Source organism: Natator depressus, chromosome 3, assembly GCF_965152275.1.
Source record: "Natator depressus isolate rNatDep1 chromosome 3, rNatDep2.hap1, whole genome shotgun sequence".
Classification (NCBI taxonomy): Eukaryota; Metazoa; Chordata; order Testudines; family Cheloniidae; genus Natator; species Natator depressus.
This window is the reverse complement of record NC_134236.1, coordinates 142,801,083-142,821,546: the sequence shown is the minus strand read 5'-3', so window position 1 is coordinate 142,821,546 and position 20,464 is coordinate 142,801,083. Positions and strand designations below refer to the sequence as shown.

At 42.4% G+C, this 20,464-nt stretch overlaps 1 protein-coding gene across 1 annotated transcript in view; it reads right to left on the bottom strand.

Annotated features, from left to right (window-relative positions):
• Positions 1-543: 543 nt before the first annotated feature.
• Positions 544-20,464, bottom strand: part of KIF26B (kinesin family member 26B) — a 423,104-nt gene continuing 403,183 nt past the window's right edge. Inside the window, exons 13-15 of the mRNA XM_074948941.1 lie at positions 9,126-9,328; positions 7,792-7,942; positions 544-5,552 (exon numbers count right to left, since the gene is read on the bottom strand). Coding sequence (XP_074805042.1) covers positions 5,404-5,552; positions 7,792-7,942; positions 9,126-9,328 — 503 coding nt within the window. The 3' untranslated portion in view covers positions 544-5,403. The remainder of the gene's footprint in view (positions 5,553-7,791; positions 7,943-9,125; positions 9,329-20,464) is intronic.

The window sequence follows — 20,464 nt, the reverse complement described above, 5'->3', positions numbered from 1 at the left end:
TGGAAGAAAAGACCCTTATTAGCCTTTTTTGCATCTCTCATTCATAGGAAAATGATATCGCAGTTGTACTTCTGAATCTTCTAGCATTTGTCTAGTTGGAAGTTAGAGGAAGGATGTACAGAGGGTTCAGAGGTTACAGGCAAGACTCCCAGAACTGTTCTAGGCCAGGGGTGGGCAAACTTTTTGGCCTGAGGGCCACATTGGGGTTCTGAAACTGTATGGAGGGCCGGGTAGGGAAGGCTGTGCCTCCCCAAACAGCCTGGCCCCCGCCCCCTCCCCCTCCCACTTCCTGCCCCCCTCAGAACTCCCCACCCATCCAACCCCCCTGCTCCTTGTCCCCTGACCACCCCCTCCCGGGACCCCCCCCACCCCTGCCTGGGATCCCACCCCCTATCAAACCGCCCCCCACCCCCCCACGCTCCTTGTCCCTTGACTGCCCCAACCCCTATCCACACCCCTGCCCCCTGACAGGACCCCTGGGACTCCCACGTCTATCCGTCCCCTGAGCACTCCGCCCCATCCAATTGCTCCCTGTCCCCTGACTGCCGCCCAGGACCACCAACCCCTCCGCCCCCTTACCACGCTGCTCAGAGTACCAGGACTGGCAGCTGTGCAGCCCAGAGTGCTGGAGAGGGGACAGCCCGGGGGCCAGATATGGCCTGTGGGCCATAGTTTGCCCACCTCTGTTCTAGGCCATAGAGGCCTTGGAGGATCAAGCTGTGTCACACGAGGAGAGGAGAGAAAAGAAGACTCCTCTCCATTTCTACGACTGGCCGTGCAGTGAGTCAGTGGGCACTTGAAGAAGCTACAAGGAGACTTATTCTCCTTTTCCTCAACCAGTTTTCACACAGCTGTAACTCTAGTGACTTTAATGGAGTTGCTCTTCTGTTATGGCTCTGTAGATGAGAGGTGACTCAGGCCCATTATAACCGTACAGTATTGCTTTAGGAAAGGACAGGACTAGTATCAGTTTTCGCTTACATTTCCTCCACATAATCCTTGCTTACAGTCTAAGTTCTCTCTAAGCTGCGCAGCTGGACAGCCCCCCAGCAGGCTATCAAGTGCTGTACACTTCAGGTGTCCCTCCTGCCATTCCCATGCTGCTCCCGGGAGCCTCCTGCTTGAGAGGGGAGGGGGTCAGGAAGTGCTGATGTCCAAATGGCCCCCTCCCCCCGCCCTTGTACCCCATCTCCACAGAGCGGGGCACACCACAGGGCTCAGGACGGAGCTTGCGGCCAGCTGCTGCTGTGTCTGAACGTGCCCAATCTACTTAAAGGGGCAATGTGCGTCTCTCTCACACACACACACACTCTGTCTTTCACACATACTTGTTTTATTGTCGTTGGTACTTCTTGATACTTCTTTCAAAGTGTGTTATTTTAGTTTTTTGACTGGTCTGTGCATTTCATAATTTTTATTTCTCTCATGCTTAAATTTAATTCTTCGAGGAGTGATTTCTAAAATTCCTAACCTGTCCTGCTTGGAGAAATTATCCTATGGTAACTTTTTAAAAATATATTTTCTATTAGGTTTTTGGTTTCTACTGGGGATGCACATGGATGGAAAAAATTAGTGGGAACACTGCTTACAACTGAATGAATTATTCAAAAATACCGGGTTTTCCATAACCTTTGCTGTGCTCTCCAGTATCTAAAGTGATCACTCCAGCCTTCCACAAAGTCCTCTCCCACTTGGATCTCGGTTTTTAATGTGGCCCATTATTATAGAACATAGGGGACCAGCTGAGCTGTCCACATTCAGATCAGATTCAAACTCCCCCTAAGTCAAGGGTTTTCAGGTCTGGTTTTGATTTAAGAAAAGCCCTGGTCTGATCTTAAACTCGTATACCTCCACTACCTCTTTATTTATGTTTGTGTGGGTAAGCGATTTCAGAATTAGAGCCAAAATGTCTTGTCCTTACAGTGCCAGGGACAGCCATGGCAATGCAAGCCAGTACCTTGATGTCTTTTTCAGTCCTCACTTTGAAACCTGAAATTAGAGAACTGTGACCACCTCCCATTCATGTTAACGGAATGTTCACTTTGAAACCTAATTACAGCCAACGTTGCTACATTCAACTGCTAGTTGCCTGGATGTGCTTCTCACATCCTGTCATTCCATTCATTTGAAAAGATGTTCCAGTATGCAAATCCTGGCATTCTATTAAGCTGCACATGGAGAAGTAAGATACCTTGATTTTAAAAGGACAGTAGAAAGTAAGAATAGCATTTATGTTGGCACTTGCTAAAAAGTGTGGGATTGCCAGGGTGCGGCTTGTAGAATTTTTGGGTCTTCCAGTAATAAGGTAATAAATATTTCTGAGTGATCCATTTTGTGTCTTAGAATGATATCTGAAATATAAAAATAGAGGCAAATAAAAAGCTATTTTCACCCAGGCAGAAATTCTGCAGCTTCAGATGTAAACATGTGGCAGATTTTCATTCCCCTTTATGCATTAATTCTCAAAAGTACAGTAGTAGATCTTGAAGCAGGTCCATATATGCTACAAAGAAATGACTATATATTTTAGCATACAATACTGATGTGTGGTAGAATTGTTCATCCTCATTAACTAAGTCTTTGTCCCATAAGTAAAATGTTTGTAAGCACTGTGATTACACAGCAAATAAATACTACAATAGGCCAAATTCTTCCTTGATGTAACTGCATTGACTTCATTGGAGCTACATAAAGGATGAATTTAGCCTATTGTGACTAACAAAGTTAAGCTAGTAAATAATATATCATTTAAAAGGATTGCTAGAGATACCTTTCAAGCTCCACAGAGCTCTTCTTCAGAGCTGGAAACTCAGACCTGAAAAAGAGTCCTGTGGAGCCCAAAAGCTCATCTCTTTCACCAACAGAACTTGGTCCAATAAAGGACACTACCTCAACGCTCTTGTCTCTCTCATATCCTACATGGCTACAGCAATACTGCAAACATGTTAGATAAATGGGAGACTTCTTTGTAATGTCTTAGAATCTACAGCCGTAACACTGCTAAACATATGGTCATAGCATTCAAGACAGTAACTTTCATGATCACTGAGCCTAAATATTGCAGGTAACAGGGACTGTACTATGTAGCTGACATTGTGCACACCCAGGTGATGAAAAATGATGTACAGAAGCTTAAATCCATACAAGTGATCTGCAAAATGTGACAATATGTGAAAGTTTGGGGCCAGAAGGACAATGCAGTCTACTTACCAAGTCAGATGTCAGGTATTAACATGTTCTCTGTGTTTACTGTTTGCCAGCCTATCACTTTGTTTGCATCCAGTATTTGCTAGCTTTTAACATACTGCTTTCCATTTATAATCTGTCTGTAGCTCCCTAACACCATTGTCTACACACACAAGATACCAACATTATGCAACTGGTTTTCAACTGAGGAATAATTATGCTTCCCAGCCACTCCCTGCTCTGTGTTTGATGAACAGAGTTTACGCAAGTGCATAACGCTAGAGTAATACAACAGAATAGCTGGGATTTCATATGCGCACACGTTAGGAATCTCCAGTTTATGAAATCCACAGTAATTGTTCCATGCGCATGTGTAGAGTTTTCTGTTATTTATTAATCCTTTGCTTAGTGCCATCAGTTTGCTTGATGTATTACAAACAAAGGGCTTGATGTTGTACGTGTCCTGTATGTGTCCAGGAAGCATCAGGCCCACAAAGTAAGACATCCTGAGTCCCAAGGAGCTTTCAGCCTAAGGCCCTGATCCTGGAAAGAGCTTTATGTAGGCGGGGGCTCTGTGCAAAGGGCCCCTTGCATGGAGTTCACTGCAGAATCAACATCCAAACCTGCACCACTGAAGTCAATGGGCACTTCACCATGGACATTAATGGGACATTAAGAGGCCCATAGCTAATAAAGAAGGTATTACATATAGAATGTGATTGAGTTTCTAAACCAGTGATTAGAGGCATATTGGAATATAGGTTAAATTCTGCCCTTATTTTCTCCCAGATAACTCCACTGACTACATAAGCCCAGGGTTGTCCAGGTGTGTGCTTATTGCAATAAACAGAAAAACCTGTGCCAAATAATTCAGTGTGTTATAAAATGGAAGTGCTCATATATGCACTGAAATAAATACAACAGCATTTCTTCGCACATGCAGAGCTGGACCCATTGGCATTAGTGGGACTAAGATTTGGTATGGAAAGTGACATACGCTCCATGCCCAAAATGATGTGTCCACTCATTTATAAGGTGTGTTTATTTCTTGAGCAATTACAACTGAGCCGAGCAAGTGCCCCTCAGTTATAGCCAGGACTGTGGAATGATCCATCACAGAAAAAAAGCAGATGAAAAATGTTTTAAAAATGGAATAACTCAAGAAATGATCAAATTAAATGTCACCAGATATTTCACACACACACACCCCCAAAAATCATTCAGTTTTGGACTGGTAAGCATGAGAACCTCAGTTTAAAGGGTAATTTTCCAGAAAGTTATTAGTACCTGAAAATAGGGGTTTGAGAGGAAGGTGTCTTGTCAGCCATAACTCTGGCATCACCAGGACAAGGCTAAGAGTATATCAAAAAGGAGAACAAATGGTAGAGTTACATCAAATGAAACACATATTGCAGTAGTTATTTTGCAATAGTTTTCTTTCTCCTCTTCCATGGTACCATGTAAAACTCTACCAACAGTAATATTCACAATGTTCTTTAACAGGTAAAACACTTTAAGAGCAAAGAGGGTGCAATCTAACCTCACTCACTGCCAGAAACAGTTTTCGAACCATCTGGGAGAGGTAATGTTCTCTTTGAGTGGCCTTACTCCGGTAACGATAAAAGACAGTTAACATTTATTCATATGCTGTACTGATTAGGAAATATCTCTACAAACACAAGTTACTTAGAAACAGCAAGTCTGAAATAGGAGAAAACACCAAGAGAAAAAACAAGCTGTAAATACATTTCAAAAATGTTTGATTTTGTTTCCTTTGACTAGCACCATATGTACACAAGAAAGTATGAACATAAATGTTTGGATAATAAAGATTTGCAAGGCACTTAAATAGTCTTTCTCTGTAATATTTTTTTTATGAAGCTCTCAACAGCAGTCCATCCTACAACCACCCCTTCCCCTCTCTCAGCTAACACAGGGGAAGAAGTCACTTCTGCCAGCAGTTCTTATTTACAAACATGTCATTAAAAGTGCTCTTTCAGGCTAGGGAAATTGGCATCCTTACGTCTCAGTGTTGTTGCGTTCATCACATATTTGTTTTTTTAATACTATTCTTCGGTGTTATAAAGAAAATCTCTTCTCTCTCACACAGTCAAAACTTGACACCAACCTTCGTCCTCATTCTGTTGTCTTTGGGGTGCTGTTCAAAAGGAGCAGGAAGGGGGGGTAGTAGTTTGAAATTTTCTTGAGGTTGGTCCTTTATCGACGTCTGGAAGTGATGTCAAAGCAGGTGATCATCATGAGGTGGGCCTTGCAGAAGTTGACGCGGTTTTCCAGACGCTCAGTCACGCACTCCAGGGCCTCCAAATACTCCAGGGAATCCAACTCGAATACCTGCTCCAGGTCAACTGTAAGAAAGGAAATAAGGTAATGAGGACAGTGGACAAAACCCAGCACACATTACTGGGACAGATGGGCCTGACCCAAGCCTTTGAGCCCACCCCTGTTATATACATTATCAACTCTAGGTTTGCATTTTCATTTAAAGCGGCATTTCATATTCAATGAGCGTGAAAATAGTACAGTAGCATATTAAATATTAACAGCAGTTTCTTCATCTAATGTCATGCTCTCCCATCTGCTCCAGAATCACTGATTACTGTCGTTGTACCACATCTTCACAGAGCCATATACTCTCCCCCAGAAAACCACCCCCAAATACTCTATAACAACCACAGTGCTCACGGTAAGTACTTTCCATTGACTGGTATGAGGCATGAATGTGGGTGTTTCACTTTCCATGTTAACTTGGTTCTGTATGAAATATGCAGGTGGAACCCTATGGAACCAAATTCAGAAGTGATGTGTAGGGTAAGTTAGATCCATTTACATTGATTTAGTCCCCCTTATACTCAGGCCCTGCTTCAGTCCATCCCCATTCAGCACATGTGCTTAAGTCCCATTGACTTTCTTAAGTGCTTTGCTGAATAGGGATAGATTTAGAGACTTAGGCACGTGCTTCAGTGCTTCACTGAATTTGGAGCCTTACACTTTCTTATGCTTTGAATCCCCTAGACCTGGTTACACCTGTTTTCCCCATTGGTAAGTGAGTCTTACATGTTGGAAAGCGTATGTTAAAGTAGGTTGTGGGCTAACTTAACTTGCAACATTTTATGGCTCCTAAGCACGTGTATTAAGAGAGCTTGGATTCCCTTTCATAGCAGTAGTCTGGGTGAGGGTAGATCTGAGGGAATCTGGCTAATCTACATCACCTAAACTTCACTCCTAAGGTCTGGAGTCTGTACAATGCTTGAGGATTGCCTTGTTTCTCCAATGGGAAATGGAAGCAACGGAGCAAATGACTAAGTGAATGTTGATCTGTGCAAACTTCCAGTGGTCACCTTTAAAACTGTGCGTATGCCCTTGGTAACTAGATTACATGTTTGCAACTGTCACGAGACTCCCCCTGTCAAGTGTACCAAACACTGCAAATTCTGTGGTAATGTTATCTGCTGTACTTATCAAAGGGAAAATTAGAACTTTTGAAAAGCAACTGCTGCAACAAAAGTCCCATTGGCTTGTAACGATTACAAGTAGCAACTACCCCAAATAAAACTGGATTCATTTTTTTAAAATAGATATAGACACACACACACACACACCCCTAGAGTGTCTGAAGCTATGTCTGCACTACAAAGCCTAAGTTCACATACCTTTGTCAGCCTCACTACCTACTGTACACGCAGCATAGGCCAACACAAGGACTTTTTCTGCTGGTGCAGGAACACCGTCTCCCCTAACGATGTCAGAGACTTTGACAGAAGCCCTCTTCTATCAGCAGAGCCGCGTCTACATTGGGGGCTTTGTCAGCATTGCTGTGGCACCGGGGGTGGGGGAGGGGGGGGTCTGCTTTTTCACACACCTAACTGAAACAGCTATTCTGGTATAAGTTTTAAGTGTAGACCAAACCCGATTGTCACTCATCTGCATGCAAGTATGGATTTTTGCATGTTCATTGCAATTCTTTTAATCTTTTTCTTCTAGGCTTTTATTTTTATTTATTTAAGTCCTCCTTGGTTTGAGGCTAGGATAGTGAATTCCTTTTAAGATGAAATTCTATGAACTTTAGCAATTTCTAGCTATAAATAATAAGCCAAATTAATCCTGGATGCAATTCCATTAGAGTCAAAAGACAAATTTGCTTCATAGTGTTATTTGGCAGAAGGATAGTATATTTATTAGACATACACATTATACACTCAGATATAGGTCTGAGGCCAAAAATTAAAAAATAAAGAAATTTAAAAATCTAATTTTCTGGAGCTGTGGACTGAGACACATGAGCGTTAATCTGGCAATGGCAAGGGCAATATTCACCATTACAATGGTGAACCATTCCAGTATTCGGCTCCTGGGCGAATAGGATTGTTTTCAGCTCTGTTGTCAACATTTAATAGGAATTATGTGGGGAATAGTTCTAGAAATACAGTCAATCTAACTCCGGCCCCTAGGTCACATCAGTTCAATTTAGTTTACAAATGTACTAGCTTACATCGCAGCCTCAGCATCAGTCAATCTTTCTGCTTCCCCTCAATGAAATAAACCGAGGGCACTTATGAATACAGGCAATTAAAACAAAGTCCTTACATTCACTAAGCCATTTATTAGGATCCAGCATCAGGTACTGTTTGGTCACCTCCAGTTCCCTCATTAACCACTCGTACTTGGCCCTGACCTCAGCAATCCTCTGCTGGCGATGCTCCAGGATTTTCAGCTTGGCATTGAAGCATATCAGCTCCTGCCAACCAGGAAAAAGGAGAAGGGAAAGACTAGGTGAAAAGGGTAAGAAAAATCCATCCTGGATTCAGTCAGTTTTCCAGTCAATAACAACTATAAACCACTTAACATGGAAGCAGGTAAAATCACTGGCCAGAATAATAGGTGGTTTTATTTTTTGTTTGGTTGGTTTGGTGTTTGCTCTTCACAAGCGAGGCTAGGATATACAGGCAGAGCAGCAAAAGCTAATAGCAGCTATAATAATTTATCAATAATGGGCAACATCTTGAAATCCAAATTAATTCAAGCAAAAAAGTTGCTACAATTCATTTCCCTAGAAGGTTGCTTGGTTGTTTTTAAGTAAGGACATCAGGATTTGACCAAATAGTTAAACTCCTCAGAGTAGGAAATCCATCTTCCGCTGTATTAAACCACCATGCATAGCTACGTGCTATGTAAGTAATAGATACAATATTACAATTCTATAGTAAATAAGAGCTGATAAAAATCAAATTTCAAAAACGTTCAACAAAAAAGGAAACAGTTTTGTGAACATATTTGCATTTTTGACCAACTCTTAATTCATTATCATTAATACTTGTATTTTGAAAGCATCAGATATTTAGGGTGCTGAACAACAATTTAAAATAACGTACAATCTAAATCATTATGAAACAACGATAAAACAAACAAAAGCCAAATAATGTGACATGATTAAAAAAGGGTGGGGAGGGTCGTCGACAAAGGTCAAGAGAGATTATCATGGAAAACTCCATAGCTGGTGTAAGTGTAGCTCCATCGACTTCAAAGGTGCTTCACCAAGTTACACCAGTTGAGAATCTGACTCTTAGACTTTCCAGATGCTTTTTAGAAGATGAGAGGGATGAGCTTGGGAGGATGTCGAGGGAGAGAAAATTCCGCACCTAAGAGCCACAATGAGCAAAAGCACAATCACTCACTCTCCCAAACAGATGGTGGCAGGGCACAGAGGTCAATCAAGATGAGGATCATTGAGCATGTGAGTTTCTGGAAGTTTCTGATAAAAGAAAGCCAGCTTGGTTTGCAGCTGCTCATCTATGAGCTTCGAGTTTTGATTTGGAACCTAATCCTGTGAGATGTTGAGCAGATCCCAGAAGCTGCTCATCACCTTTCAGAATCAGGCCTTTAGGATCGAAATGGGAATCAGTCCTTTGAGGTGCACTCACCTTGCTTTCCCCTCCTCGTCGCCGTTGGAGTCTCTCCACATCGTCTATCTCATAGACTTTGATCTCAAAGGGTTCACCCATCCCCCTCTGTGCACTTCGCAGTGGACCATCTACCCAACGGACCCCTGGGCTGTTGGCAGGTTTTCTTACTGGGGAGGTTGTATCAAGTGACAAAGCCGGGATGAGTCTTCGTCTCTGAGACCCTAAAGAGTGCATGAATTGTCAAGTTATGTTAGCATAGTTAATTCCTCTCATTTCTGCTCCTCCTCCAAAAGAGACCTCTACACACACGTAATATAGTCAACCCTCTTAAATAAAAAACAGAGAGCGAGAACCTGAAGACATGAAGGTTTGGGTTTTCTTAACTCTGAACATAGAGCACCAAGTCACTAAGACCCTGTACACGGGATGGCCCCAGTTTGCAAACACCTCTGTGCATGCTTTACTCACGTGCATACATTTACTGACATGCAGAAATTTCTGCAGCAGGGTTGGAGTCTGCTGGTGAAACTGGCCTGACATGTTCTACTATGGTTTTACCAGGGGTTCCTTTGACTAGTGTGGATTGATTTTTTGGGGGGGGAACAATGCTAGCCAGCCCATGCTAGCCTGCCCCCATTAGGGAATCTAAATCACTTTGGGGGGCAATTTCAAATGGCTGCCAACCTGTCCTTTGTGCCAACTTCCATGAAAAGTCAATGGGAGCTAGGTGCCCAACTATCATCTGTGCCTTTGAAAAGAAACAAGCGTAGAACTACACCTGCAGCAATTGTGCTCTGACTTGGTTTTCACCACCAGAGTTTCTATGGTAGAATTTTTCCAGAAACTCTCTCACTGGGGCACTTGCACCATTGCAGCTGCAGCAGTGGTAGGAATGACATAGTAATGATCAGAACTGCATGGTGAGAGGCCATAGTGGTTCAAATACCAGCAGTTCCCTGCATATGGTTTCTGTTCGTGGCACCGCTGCCGGGGAGGGCAGTGCAACAGTTGAACAGTTTTAGAAAAAAGGCCAGTAGAGACAAAGCTGATGCAGTGTGGAAAGCATCTACTGTACTACTAATTGCAGTAAATATGGTGCTAACCTAATGACGAAAGCAAGCAAGAAAGGTGTGTGTATAGGGTGATGGGAAACAGAGAGAGAGAGAGACTTACACAGGCAGAGAAAAAGGAATCAGCTATATTTTTCTTCCTGGCTTAATACAGTAAAAGAGACAGATGGGGGGTGAGGGGAGAGGGAAACATGGTTGGTTTACTTTCTAGCTGACAGCTACTGTAGTGTTCTTCCAGGAGAGGTTGTGGGGGAGGGGAGAGAAGCAGCCTGAATGAAACCATACACTGGCTCTCTTGGCTGCAAAGACTCAACCTGGTGCCAGCAGGGGAAGGATACAGCATAATCGTGCACAGATTTTATTTTAAAACCAAGATAAAATCATTTAGAGGAATCTCAAAAACTGCATTCATTTTAAGTTCAATGTAAATATCTAGTAAACTACTGGCAAGGCGGTGTTTGGGTAAAAGCTAAAAATCTCTTGACCTTCCAGTATTTGCATTTGCAAATACAGAATTAGGTCTGATTTTCCACTAATGTTTGTACACCAGCAGAAAAATAGGCAAACAAGCATGTCTTGTCCCACTGATTTAGGGAGCTGCAGGTTTGAAAAGAATACTTTTAAACGCTGATGCATCATTTCTCCCACCATTCACCTTCCCTATGAAAAACCTGTGGCTAATCTACAGAGCTTCTAAATTGGAAACAGCCATCCTGGACCCTAGATGGTCCCAATTTAAAATACTCTTCCATACAAAAACTATGTCCAGGCAGTTTTAAAATGAAGCATACAGATGACTAGAAATGTCCAAATTAAGGTTGCCTGTGCAACCTTGTTTCTGCCACCTGTATTTCAAAGCAGTTTTTAATTATATGTTCACTAACTGTGTTCTCTTCAGGATACTTGGAGAATGAGGCAGCTGCTCTAAATATAAACCCTCAGGCTTCTGGGCATGAGCAAACTTTTAAACAAGGGGCAAATGATTCCATAACTGCCCACTTCAGGGTTTCTAGTACCTCCCTCTGTAGCAGCTGGCGCTGGCCCCTGTCAGAGACAGGATAGTGGACTAGATGGACCATGAATCTGATCCAGCATGGCAGTTCCTTTGTTCCAAATGTGTTGTGGGTTTTTTCCCCTTATTGCTCAATTTGCACCCCCCCCATCTCATTCATTGTACTCCAATCAATCCCCTCCAGCTGTCTGCCTCCATCACTATACATCCTTTCCTCGTTCACCATCCAATCCACACATTCAGGCCTGGTCTCCACTTAACATTTTTGCTGGCATAGCTGTGTCGCTTAGGAATATATATATATCACACACACAATTAACTGACATAGGTATGCTAGCAAGCCCCATTGTAGAGGCAGTCACACAAGTAAAAAAAAGGCCTTTTGCTGTGATAGCTCATGGTGTTTGATGAACTGGTATGAGCTATACAGTATCAGCAAAAACACTCTTTTGTTGGTAGAAGCATCCACAGTAGAGGATTTTGCAGGTATAGCTATACCGGCAAACCCTGGTACAGGGTGTCATGCTGAAAAAGAGTGCGTTATCCTGTAATTAAAAAGGTGTATCACAATGCAGACACAAAAGGGGGCAGAGTTAAACTTGTGTGTGCAAACTTAACTTTGGTATTTCTAGTAATAAAGAGCTTCACTTTGCAACTCTAGTGCTTTTTTCATATACTTTCTGTATGGAATTTTCTAGGTGTTTTGAAAAGGAAAAGGATAAAATACAGTGAGTCCATAATATGGAACTATTTGCTAGACAGCAGACGAACCTTCTGCTCTGCACATCATGGGCCTGATCCAAACCCTATAGAAGTCAATGGAAAGACTCTGCTCAATGAGGCAAGGGCTCCTGTGGTGCACAATCTTGAACCGCCAATGACACAGACTGGTATTCTCCTTTTCATATAGTATGCAAGCATGCAGGGAGCCTTGAGATCTTTGTCTCATTCCAGGCATCCTCTTACAGATCACATTTCACATGCACCTACACGGTAAAGGTGAAACTCCACTTAGCGTATCTACTCGTGTGTACACAAGTGTCAGTGGAACACTGGCAGATTGTACACAAGCTGTAACACAAAACCAGTGAGTTTGTGCAAGATACACTACTGGTAAGTCAGTATTAATATTTACACTGTGCCTTTCCTATGGAAATTTAGCTAAACATTTTTTAATGAAAAACAAAAATGAAAAAGTTTGTGGGAAATTTTATTTTGGTCAAAATTTTCCTTTTTTTGGGGTCAAAAATCAAAAACTTTTCTCTCCAGATTTTCAGTTTTTAGTAAAAATGTTTGGCTTTTGTTTCAGTTTTCAGGGAGTAAAATCTGGTTTTGGTTTTCAAAACCCAGATATTTTTTAGCAAAATCCATTTTTTTTAAACTGAAAAAAACCATCAGTTTTTTCATTACCTCCTCCCCCCAATATTTTCCCATTAAATTTAGAAAAAAATATATTTCAGATTTTCCCCATGAAAAATAATTAGCATTTTTACTCGCTCTCATTATTAAGGGTTTATTAATAAACATAGTACAAATAAGAAAACCAAACGGCAGGGGGCCTGCCTATGTACCACCAAAGTCAGTGGAGGTCATGGCAATTATTTCAATGGGCTTTGGACCAGGCTACAAGGTTATGTCTATGTTACCATTTATGTTAGTATAGCTCTGGTAGTGACAAGAACAGTGAAAGCACTGGTTTAGACAGGCTGATGCTTTTTTAACCACCGTGTCATCTAGGCATGCTCTGGGTAGGGTTAGACAAGTGGTGGTTAAAGTGAATCTCTCTAGTGCTCCCAGAATTCCTGCTGCTGGTGGAGTTATTTACTTATTGCATGATTATGTTCCGCCTGCATAGGCAAGAATAAACTATGTAGTAATATGACTTGGCCACAACTTGTGTAACCGTGTAGTTTAAATAGGGCCTGGAAAAATCAGGAGGACTGAGTGAGGAATAGAATCCAGATCTCCTGACTCCCAGTCCCCTATTCTAACCGTTAGATATCTGTTTCCTTCGTATTTTTCATACCCTCTGTTAGCATCACAGTATGGTAAAGCAACATCAACACGGCCTCAACTGAGAAAAGGGGCTGATTCCCTGGCAGGTACTGGAAGAGGTGTGAGACAAACGAGACTAATAAATAGTTTACTGGCTCTCCAGTCCCCAAGCAGTTTTCTGTGGCTTCCTATGACTGGAAATGAAGGGCTACAGTGGTTCTCCCCCGCCTGCTGCTTGCAAAGACACACAAAACTATTTTAAAGGTGTTTTTAACTGGTCCCCAGCACTTTTGTTGTTTGCTTTCTAGGGAACGAGGTGCTGCCAATTGGCACAACAGAAGAGGCAATATGAGCACTCAGAGAAGCTTTGGACTTAAGTGCTTGAGAATGAATTACAGTGAGGGAGTTCTGTGAGGAAGAGGCCTGGTCATGAACCATTCACGTTAACCTAGAGACCAATGCGTACTGCTACCCTGTGTGACAAAGCTACAGATAGAAGGGGGAGACTGCAGAAGAGAAAACTGCAGAAAAGACCCTTAGGGAAAAATCAAAAAACCCATCGGGAATTTTGCCATTGACATCAATGGAGCCAGGATTGAATCCACAGAATCTAACGGAAAATGACCCCCCTTTCTATAGGTTGTTTGCAAGATCACATAGAAATTTATGGCAAGGATACAGTTGTACATTAAATGCTATAGAATCATCAAAAACAAAATAATATCACTTTCTACAGGATTTCTCCATAATGGGAGACTGTAGAAATAGACTTTAAAAATGTATGGCAGACTGAACCACCAGATCAGAAACAGACAGTAATGTAAAACAGAGACACTGGAGAAATTTGCTATCAACTCTGTCAGAACTGCCTTGCCATCCTGCATTCACTTTGGCAACACGGGTAGCCCTTGTCATATCAATAAAGTTATTGAAACAGAAAGGAGAGAGAAAGAGAGAAGTCAAGTCAGGGAGAGACAGACTCTTTGTCTCCAAGCCCCCTATGCTAGGTTAACTAGATGAAGCTGCATCATCAAGAGTAAAATCGACATGTGACGGATGACAACACAGACCCAGCAAGAACTGACCAGATGGCACAGATAAATGTGGCAGTAGCCTGACAAGAGACAAATGCAGCAAAGGCACTGTTTGAAGTGACATGACTAAATTGCAAAGCTAAGAGTGACCTTGGTCCAGTGGCCCCACACAGAGACAACCAAAGGGAGAGACCAGCTGTTAACCAGCCGTGAGATTAAACAGCACCAGGCCAGAGAGTGGTAGAATTCTTGCATAAGAGTATAAAAGGGATAACCAATTTTGTTAAAACACTGAGGGCTTTACTTATGCATTTAGAAATGTACCATGTCACCTACTCTGTCAAGAGCCTGGCATGTTCAGGTTAAAGAAATCAGTTATAAAATAACAAAACACTAACTTTTCAGCTTAAAGGAATATCACCCTCACTTGGTGACAAGTGATACCAATTTTTCTCCTGACTCAAACCAGTCCACAGTGATGAAATTGTTTTTAAAACTAAAGTGTAGCAAATTTGGAGACTGATCTTGCACAGCGTGCTTTCATTATGAGCAGACTGTGTTGGATACTTCCCAAAAGGCTCTCATCCTATTGCAGGATCAAGCATTGGAATTTTTTAATCTGAGAACAAAGCTGTATCTTGCTACTTAGTACATTTGCAATTTTATATATTCATGGAGTCATAGACTTTAAGGCTGGAAGGGACTATTATGATCATCTAGTCTGACCTCCTGTATAGCACAAACCAAAGAACCTCACCCAGTGAGTTTTGCTTCAAGCCCGTGTGTTAATGCATACATCCATTTTCATGTCAGAGGGGGAAACGTATTAACGGTGCTTACGTGTTATTTTTAGTGCTACAAGGGTTCAGTTGAACGCAACCAAAACTCATCCTGGTGGGAACTCCTGCTTGTGACTCATTTAATATCACCTCTGTATAAAGCATTTAGTTTGTATTTTCTCCAGTGTGCATGTGTTTGTTAACACCAATTTTTTATGTAATTGGTGCAGATTTGGGTTCATCTCATAGGAGATGGGACATGCCTCCCTATAGGAGATTCAAGGCCTGATTCCAATGGCACTTATAGTGGTATAACTGCACTGAATTCAGTGGAGTTACCCAGGATTCACATTGCTGTGAGGACAGAATCAGGACCTTATTTGGAAATAGGGGGAAGATGTTACAGGTGTGTGTAGTAAAAGGGTGGTTTTGCTTTTTAGTACTCACACATCCCCATTTGACCCAGTGCGAAAGAGGAATCATATGATCCAAAAGGTGGTTTACATGGGCTCTTACATTAGGCCGTGTGTCCCGGTGACCATCACTAGGTGGACAGGCAGAGTGGACAAGAGTGGCAGAAGCGAATATGAGCTCATTGTGTTTTCCTAGTCAGGATTCCTGTCTGGGCTGCCAGTGGGTTACCACAATAATCTGGCTGTCTGGTCTTTGTTCCATCGAGACATTAAATAAACACAGGCCAGAGAGACCTGATCCGGGTGGGTGGACCCTTACGTCTGCATGGAGTCCTACTGAAGTAAATGCAGCTCGGCACAGACACAGGGGACCATCTGTGCAGATCTGACTACAGGATCAAGGTATGTATGTGTGGGGGGGGGGGCATAAGGGGAGGGTCAACGCTCTTCATTTTTACTGACTCTGGATGATATATCTTTGCTTTTGGGCATGTGTTGGGGAGAAATAAAATGAAACAACTCCTGCATGTTTGCAGTGACGCTGAATGGAACCTAATCTATTTAAAATATGCATTGATTAATGGGCTACTTATTAGCCTGGGTACCTAAGGTATGGTGTATCTTGACAGGAATTCCTACCGCCTCTAGTCCTTCCATTTAGTCTCTGGGGTTTCTCTGATTTCACATTAAATGGGCTGGGTAAGGAGGTACATCCAAAGCAGCATTTTAGGATGAATGCCACAGAGCAGGTGACAGCTTGCTCATCCATGATAACACACAAAGACAAGGATTCAATTGTTCAAACACATATATATTTTTTCTTTAAAAAATACCCCTTTGAAGACACATGTTTATTAATGGGCTCTGTGGGGCTGGGAGCTCATAAATCTTTACTATGTAATTAATAAAGTGCTTTATAGCAGACTACAATGCACCACTCCTCTGCTCTCCAGCACGTTGCTGAAAAAAGGCAACTGTTCAACCTGGAAGCTTGGCAGTATTAGCACACATCCATCCATGCCTCTCCCCCTCCCCCTGGTAGTGGATATATGCAAACACACACAGTGCACCAGCAATCTGTTCAAGCCAGCTGACCCTCCAACAATATAAAAGCATGTCATTCGTTTTCCATTTGAAAAACTAAATGGATATCAATACCTCATCCTAGAGCAAAAGAAATCCAGTCCACTGATTCCACTGCCAAACCAGTAATAGTGGTCTCAGTTATAGTACAGCAGGCTGTTTACTAAATAGCCTCTCCTGCATCTGACTCTAAGGCCAGGTCTGCACTACAGTCCTAGATTAGCATAACTACATCACTCAGGGGCGTGAAAAATCCACATCCTTGAGCAACACAGTTATGCTGACTTAACTTCCCGTGTACACAGAACTATGTTGACGGGAGGGCTTTTCCTGTCAACACAGCTACCGCCTCTCAGGGAGGTGGATTAACTACGCCAACAGGAGACGCTCTCCTGCTGGCATAGGAGTGTCTTCACTACAGCACTGCATTGGTGTAGCTGCACTGCTGTAGTGGTGTACATGAAGACAAGCCCTAGGGCCTTGTCTTCACAGCTAAAACAAGTACCTTTTTTACCTCAGGGTACGAACGTGTGTGAACTAGCCCATAGTAAAAAAACGCAGTGAAGACCAGGCCCTTTATTTTTACCACAAGACAAACTAAACAAAGTCAACTGCAGGTGGGGGATAGTGCCGACCTCAGCTAGTTTACCTCAGGATAGCACGTGTGTGTTAGTTACTGCAACGTAAAAAATATACTTTTTGTAGCGTGACAACAAGGCCTAAAGCTATGTCTTCACTGTAGAGTTAATTTAAATGAGTTACACCCACATTAACTCCTTTCGAGTTAGTCTAAGTTGAGTGAGAGCAGCCACACTGTGAAATAACAGTTTGAGCTGCACAGAGTGACTGGGTTGGCAGCTGATGAGTTGCCTATTCCCCCTAAAGGACTAGCCAATTTAAAAGCCCCACCAGACTGGATTTAAGGCATTTGGCTGGGACTTGAATTGGGCGCAACGCTCAAGTTATAAGTCAAATTAACTCTGTAGTGAAGACAAGTGTTGAGAAGATTTCATCTTTAAGATACTACAGACAAAGGACTCTCAATCAACTAGGTATTTGATCATAATTTGAAGAATATGAAGAGTCGAACTGAAGTCAGTGGAACTAGTCAAATGTTCTTTGCTAAACACGTACCTGAAATCCTAAAAGATAATGGGATTTGCTTAGGTGGTGGATGTCTCAGTGTATTCCCAGTTAGATTGCTTTCTATGGGCAAATTCCAGTCTGAATTTTTAAAAATAAAATAGATAAACGTAAAACAAAAAAGAACAAAAATAAAGTCTCCATAAGGAGCTGAATGTGTGTCTCCTCTGTAGCAGCCTGCATCTGAACTCTGCACAAAACAGTAGCTGCCCCCTAAAATTTCAAGGTCCAATAAATAGAAAAAATCATAACTAAATGCCCCATGACTCCACAACTTTACATTGCAAGTTCAAAGGGGGAAGAAGATAAGATACAGAGCAGGAGCCATTCATTACTACACGAGCTGCTGTTAGAAGTACAGCTGCCTTTGTGTACAGATCTAACGGTTCAGCACTCTCCTGGCCAACAAACTATACAACTGGCCCGAAAGAGATTAAACATCACCACACTAAGTACTGTAGAACAGTAAACCCCAAAACACACAATTTGTTCTACTGCACTGTTTTCAGAGAACACTTTCCTCCCCTTAGAAATAGCACTGGTTTCTTGTGTCGCTTCAGGCCTTTTGTTTGTTTGTGAAGACAGTATGCAGAGTTCCCCCTGCTGTTCCCCACTTTCTAGCAACTGGGCTTCTGCTTTTATTATTTGAGAAAGCAAGACTGATCTCTCCTCTCACTCCTACTTCCTGTGGGGTGTGCCCTTGCAGTCAGTTGCCCATGACCGAATTGCCTCCTCCCTTTTCCTTTGACCTGTTTTTGTCAATTTCCCACTACTCAACCGTTCCTGACCACACACCCCAAACTACTGCTTCCTTTGGAAGCATGCCTGGGGCATAGTGTTCAGAGCCAGTGAATGAGCACTGCTGAAACCAAATCAGGATACAGCACTTCATTTAGCCTGGCTGGTTGACATGTAGTTTGGGAGAAGTCCCAGGGAAGATGTAGATCTCACCGGTACAGTGCTCATCACCCACACATTGCTAGCAAAAAAGTGCCCATAATATAAAGATTTTCCTCAATTTTTATCTTATGGCTGGCCTTTGATGCCGAATGTATTTGTCAGTTTCATGACACTATTTATATGGAGATGACACAGAGCCGTTTATTGTCCTAAGCATTATAGCACTGAAGTAATAGATTCACCAGTCACTTTGCCAGTCAAGCCAAGGACAGGGGACACTGCTATGACCGCATCAGCTCCAGACAGGACAGTGGCAGAGGCATTCCACTGAACTAATTCTGTGCCAACACAGCGAGCAGGTTTTATTTACACTCGCCTAATGGTGTCTGACTCAATCATGCATGTTACATGGAGCCTGCAGAGTTCACAATAGCCTGCTGCCATTTCCTCTATTAAATCATTCCTATGTTCGTGCAGCCGAAAGCTCAGCACCGGCACATGGTAGTCAAGCGTGTAAAAAATGATTACTGTGATCCCTTTCCACACAGATCTGCGGCATGAAATGACCTGGCTTTGACCTGGGAAAATCAATGCTGTTGTTTTAATGAACAACAACAACAACAGAAAATAATTGTGGCTGGGCCCCACTCACCCCTCTCTGCAATCCAGTCAACAGTCACACGTTCAGGGGGGCGGGGGGTCACCAACTCACAAAGATTCATCTCCCTTTATAATTCTTAATGGCACCAGTCATGGCGGGGGATAACGCAGCATGTGAATTATCGTCTTTGTCCTTATCGTCCTCAGTTGTGGATGTGGACGAATTAAGATGCAAGAGTTGGAAATGCCCTTTGGCTTTATGGTGCCAGGGATATTTTGCAGTTCTGAGCTTATGCAGGCTAAATGTGAACTGAATTCCTTTTCACTTGGATGCAACAAGAAAAGCTCTGTCTCTGTGTTTCATCATTATTGCTAAGATCCTGTTTCAGTGCTGCCTGATATCAGTAGCAGGTTTGAGCTGGATTCAAGTTATTCGCTGCCCACAGATTCAATCCGTGCCTGGTATTTTCTAGTATTTTCATTAACAGAAATAGATCTGAAAGTTCTTAAGAGTTGAGGAGTGTTCGGATCTGGAGTTTACAGAACCTCTGAACCCCCATTCTTAAAAACATCTCTGACTCCAGAGAAACCTAGAGTTATAATGGTAGGACGTGATGTAAAGAGACTACAATTATATATAATTATTGTCACGTCTAAACAGTCTGTCATTTTAATGACGATGTTTAGAATCATGTAGTACTTTCCTCTACTCTTGGGGGTGAAACTTAGCACCAAGGAAGAGCTGCCAGCAGCCGTGAAACTTTTACTGCCCAACCCATAAAATGTTTCAGCAAGAAGCTTTAATTATCTACAGTCCAGAAAGGTTCCTGATAAAAAACAAAATTTAAAAAAATCATATCCTGGATTTGTCAAACTTTGTAGGAGACAGAAACCTAAAGCAGATCCCTGCATCCAAACTCCTTTAAATACTGGGACAGTTCAGCTGTGAATCCAAATGTTGTTACTGAGGCCTTGTATTATAATAGACCCAAACCCCTTTAAACATTAGGAAAGTCTGAATTTTGCAGCTTAGGTCCATCCCCACTCTAGATAAGCCTCATTCAGAAGACTGGCTTGTACTTTTAATAGGGATTCTTTAGCTTCTTGTTTTTTAATGACCACTGACATACAATAATGAGTAAGGCAAAATAGGCCCAGACAGACCAAACTTGAAGGCCCTATATACAGCAGCTTCTTCCCTACCAAGCCACCTGGAGAGAATCTCCCTCCTCCCCAGATGGACTCGTCTTCCTCTCACGCCTGAATCCTGATCTTTCCCACAATGAGACAGCCCACCCCATGCCATCAGGCAGGCAGGCAGCCAGCAG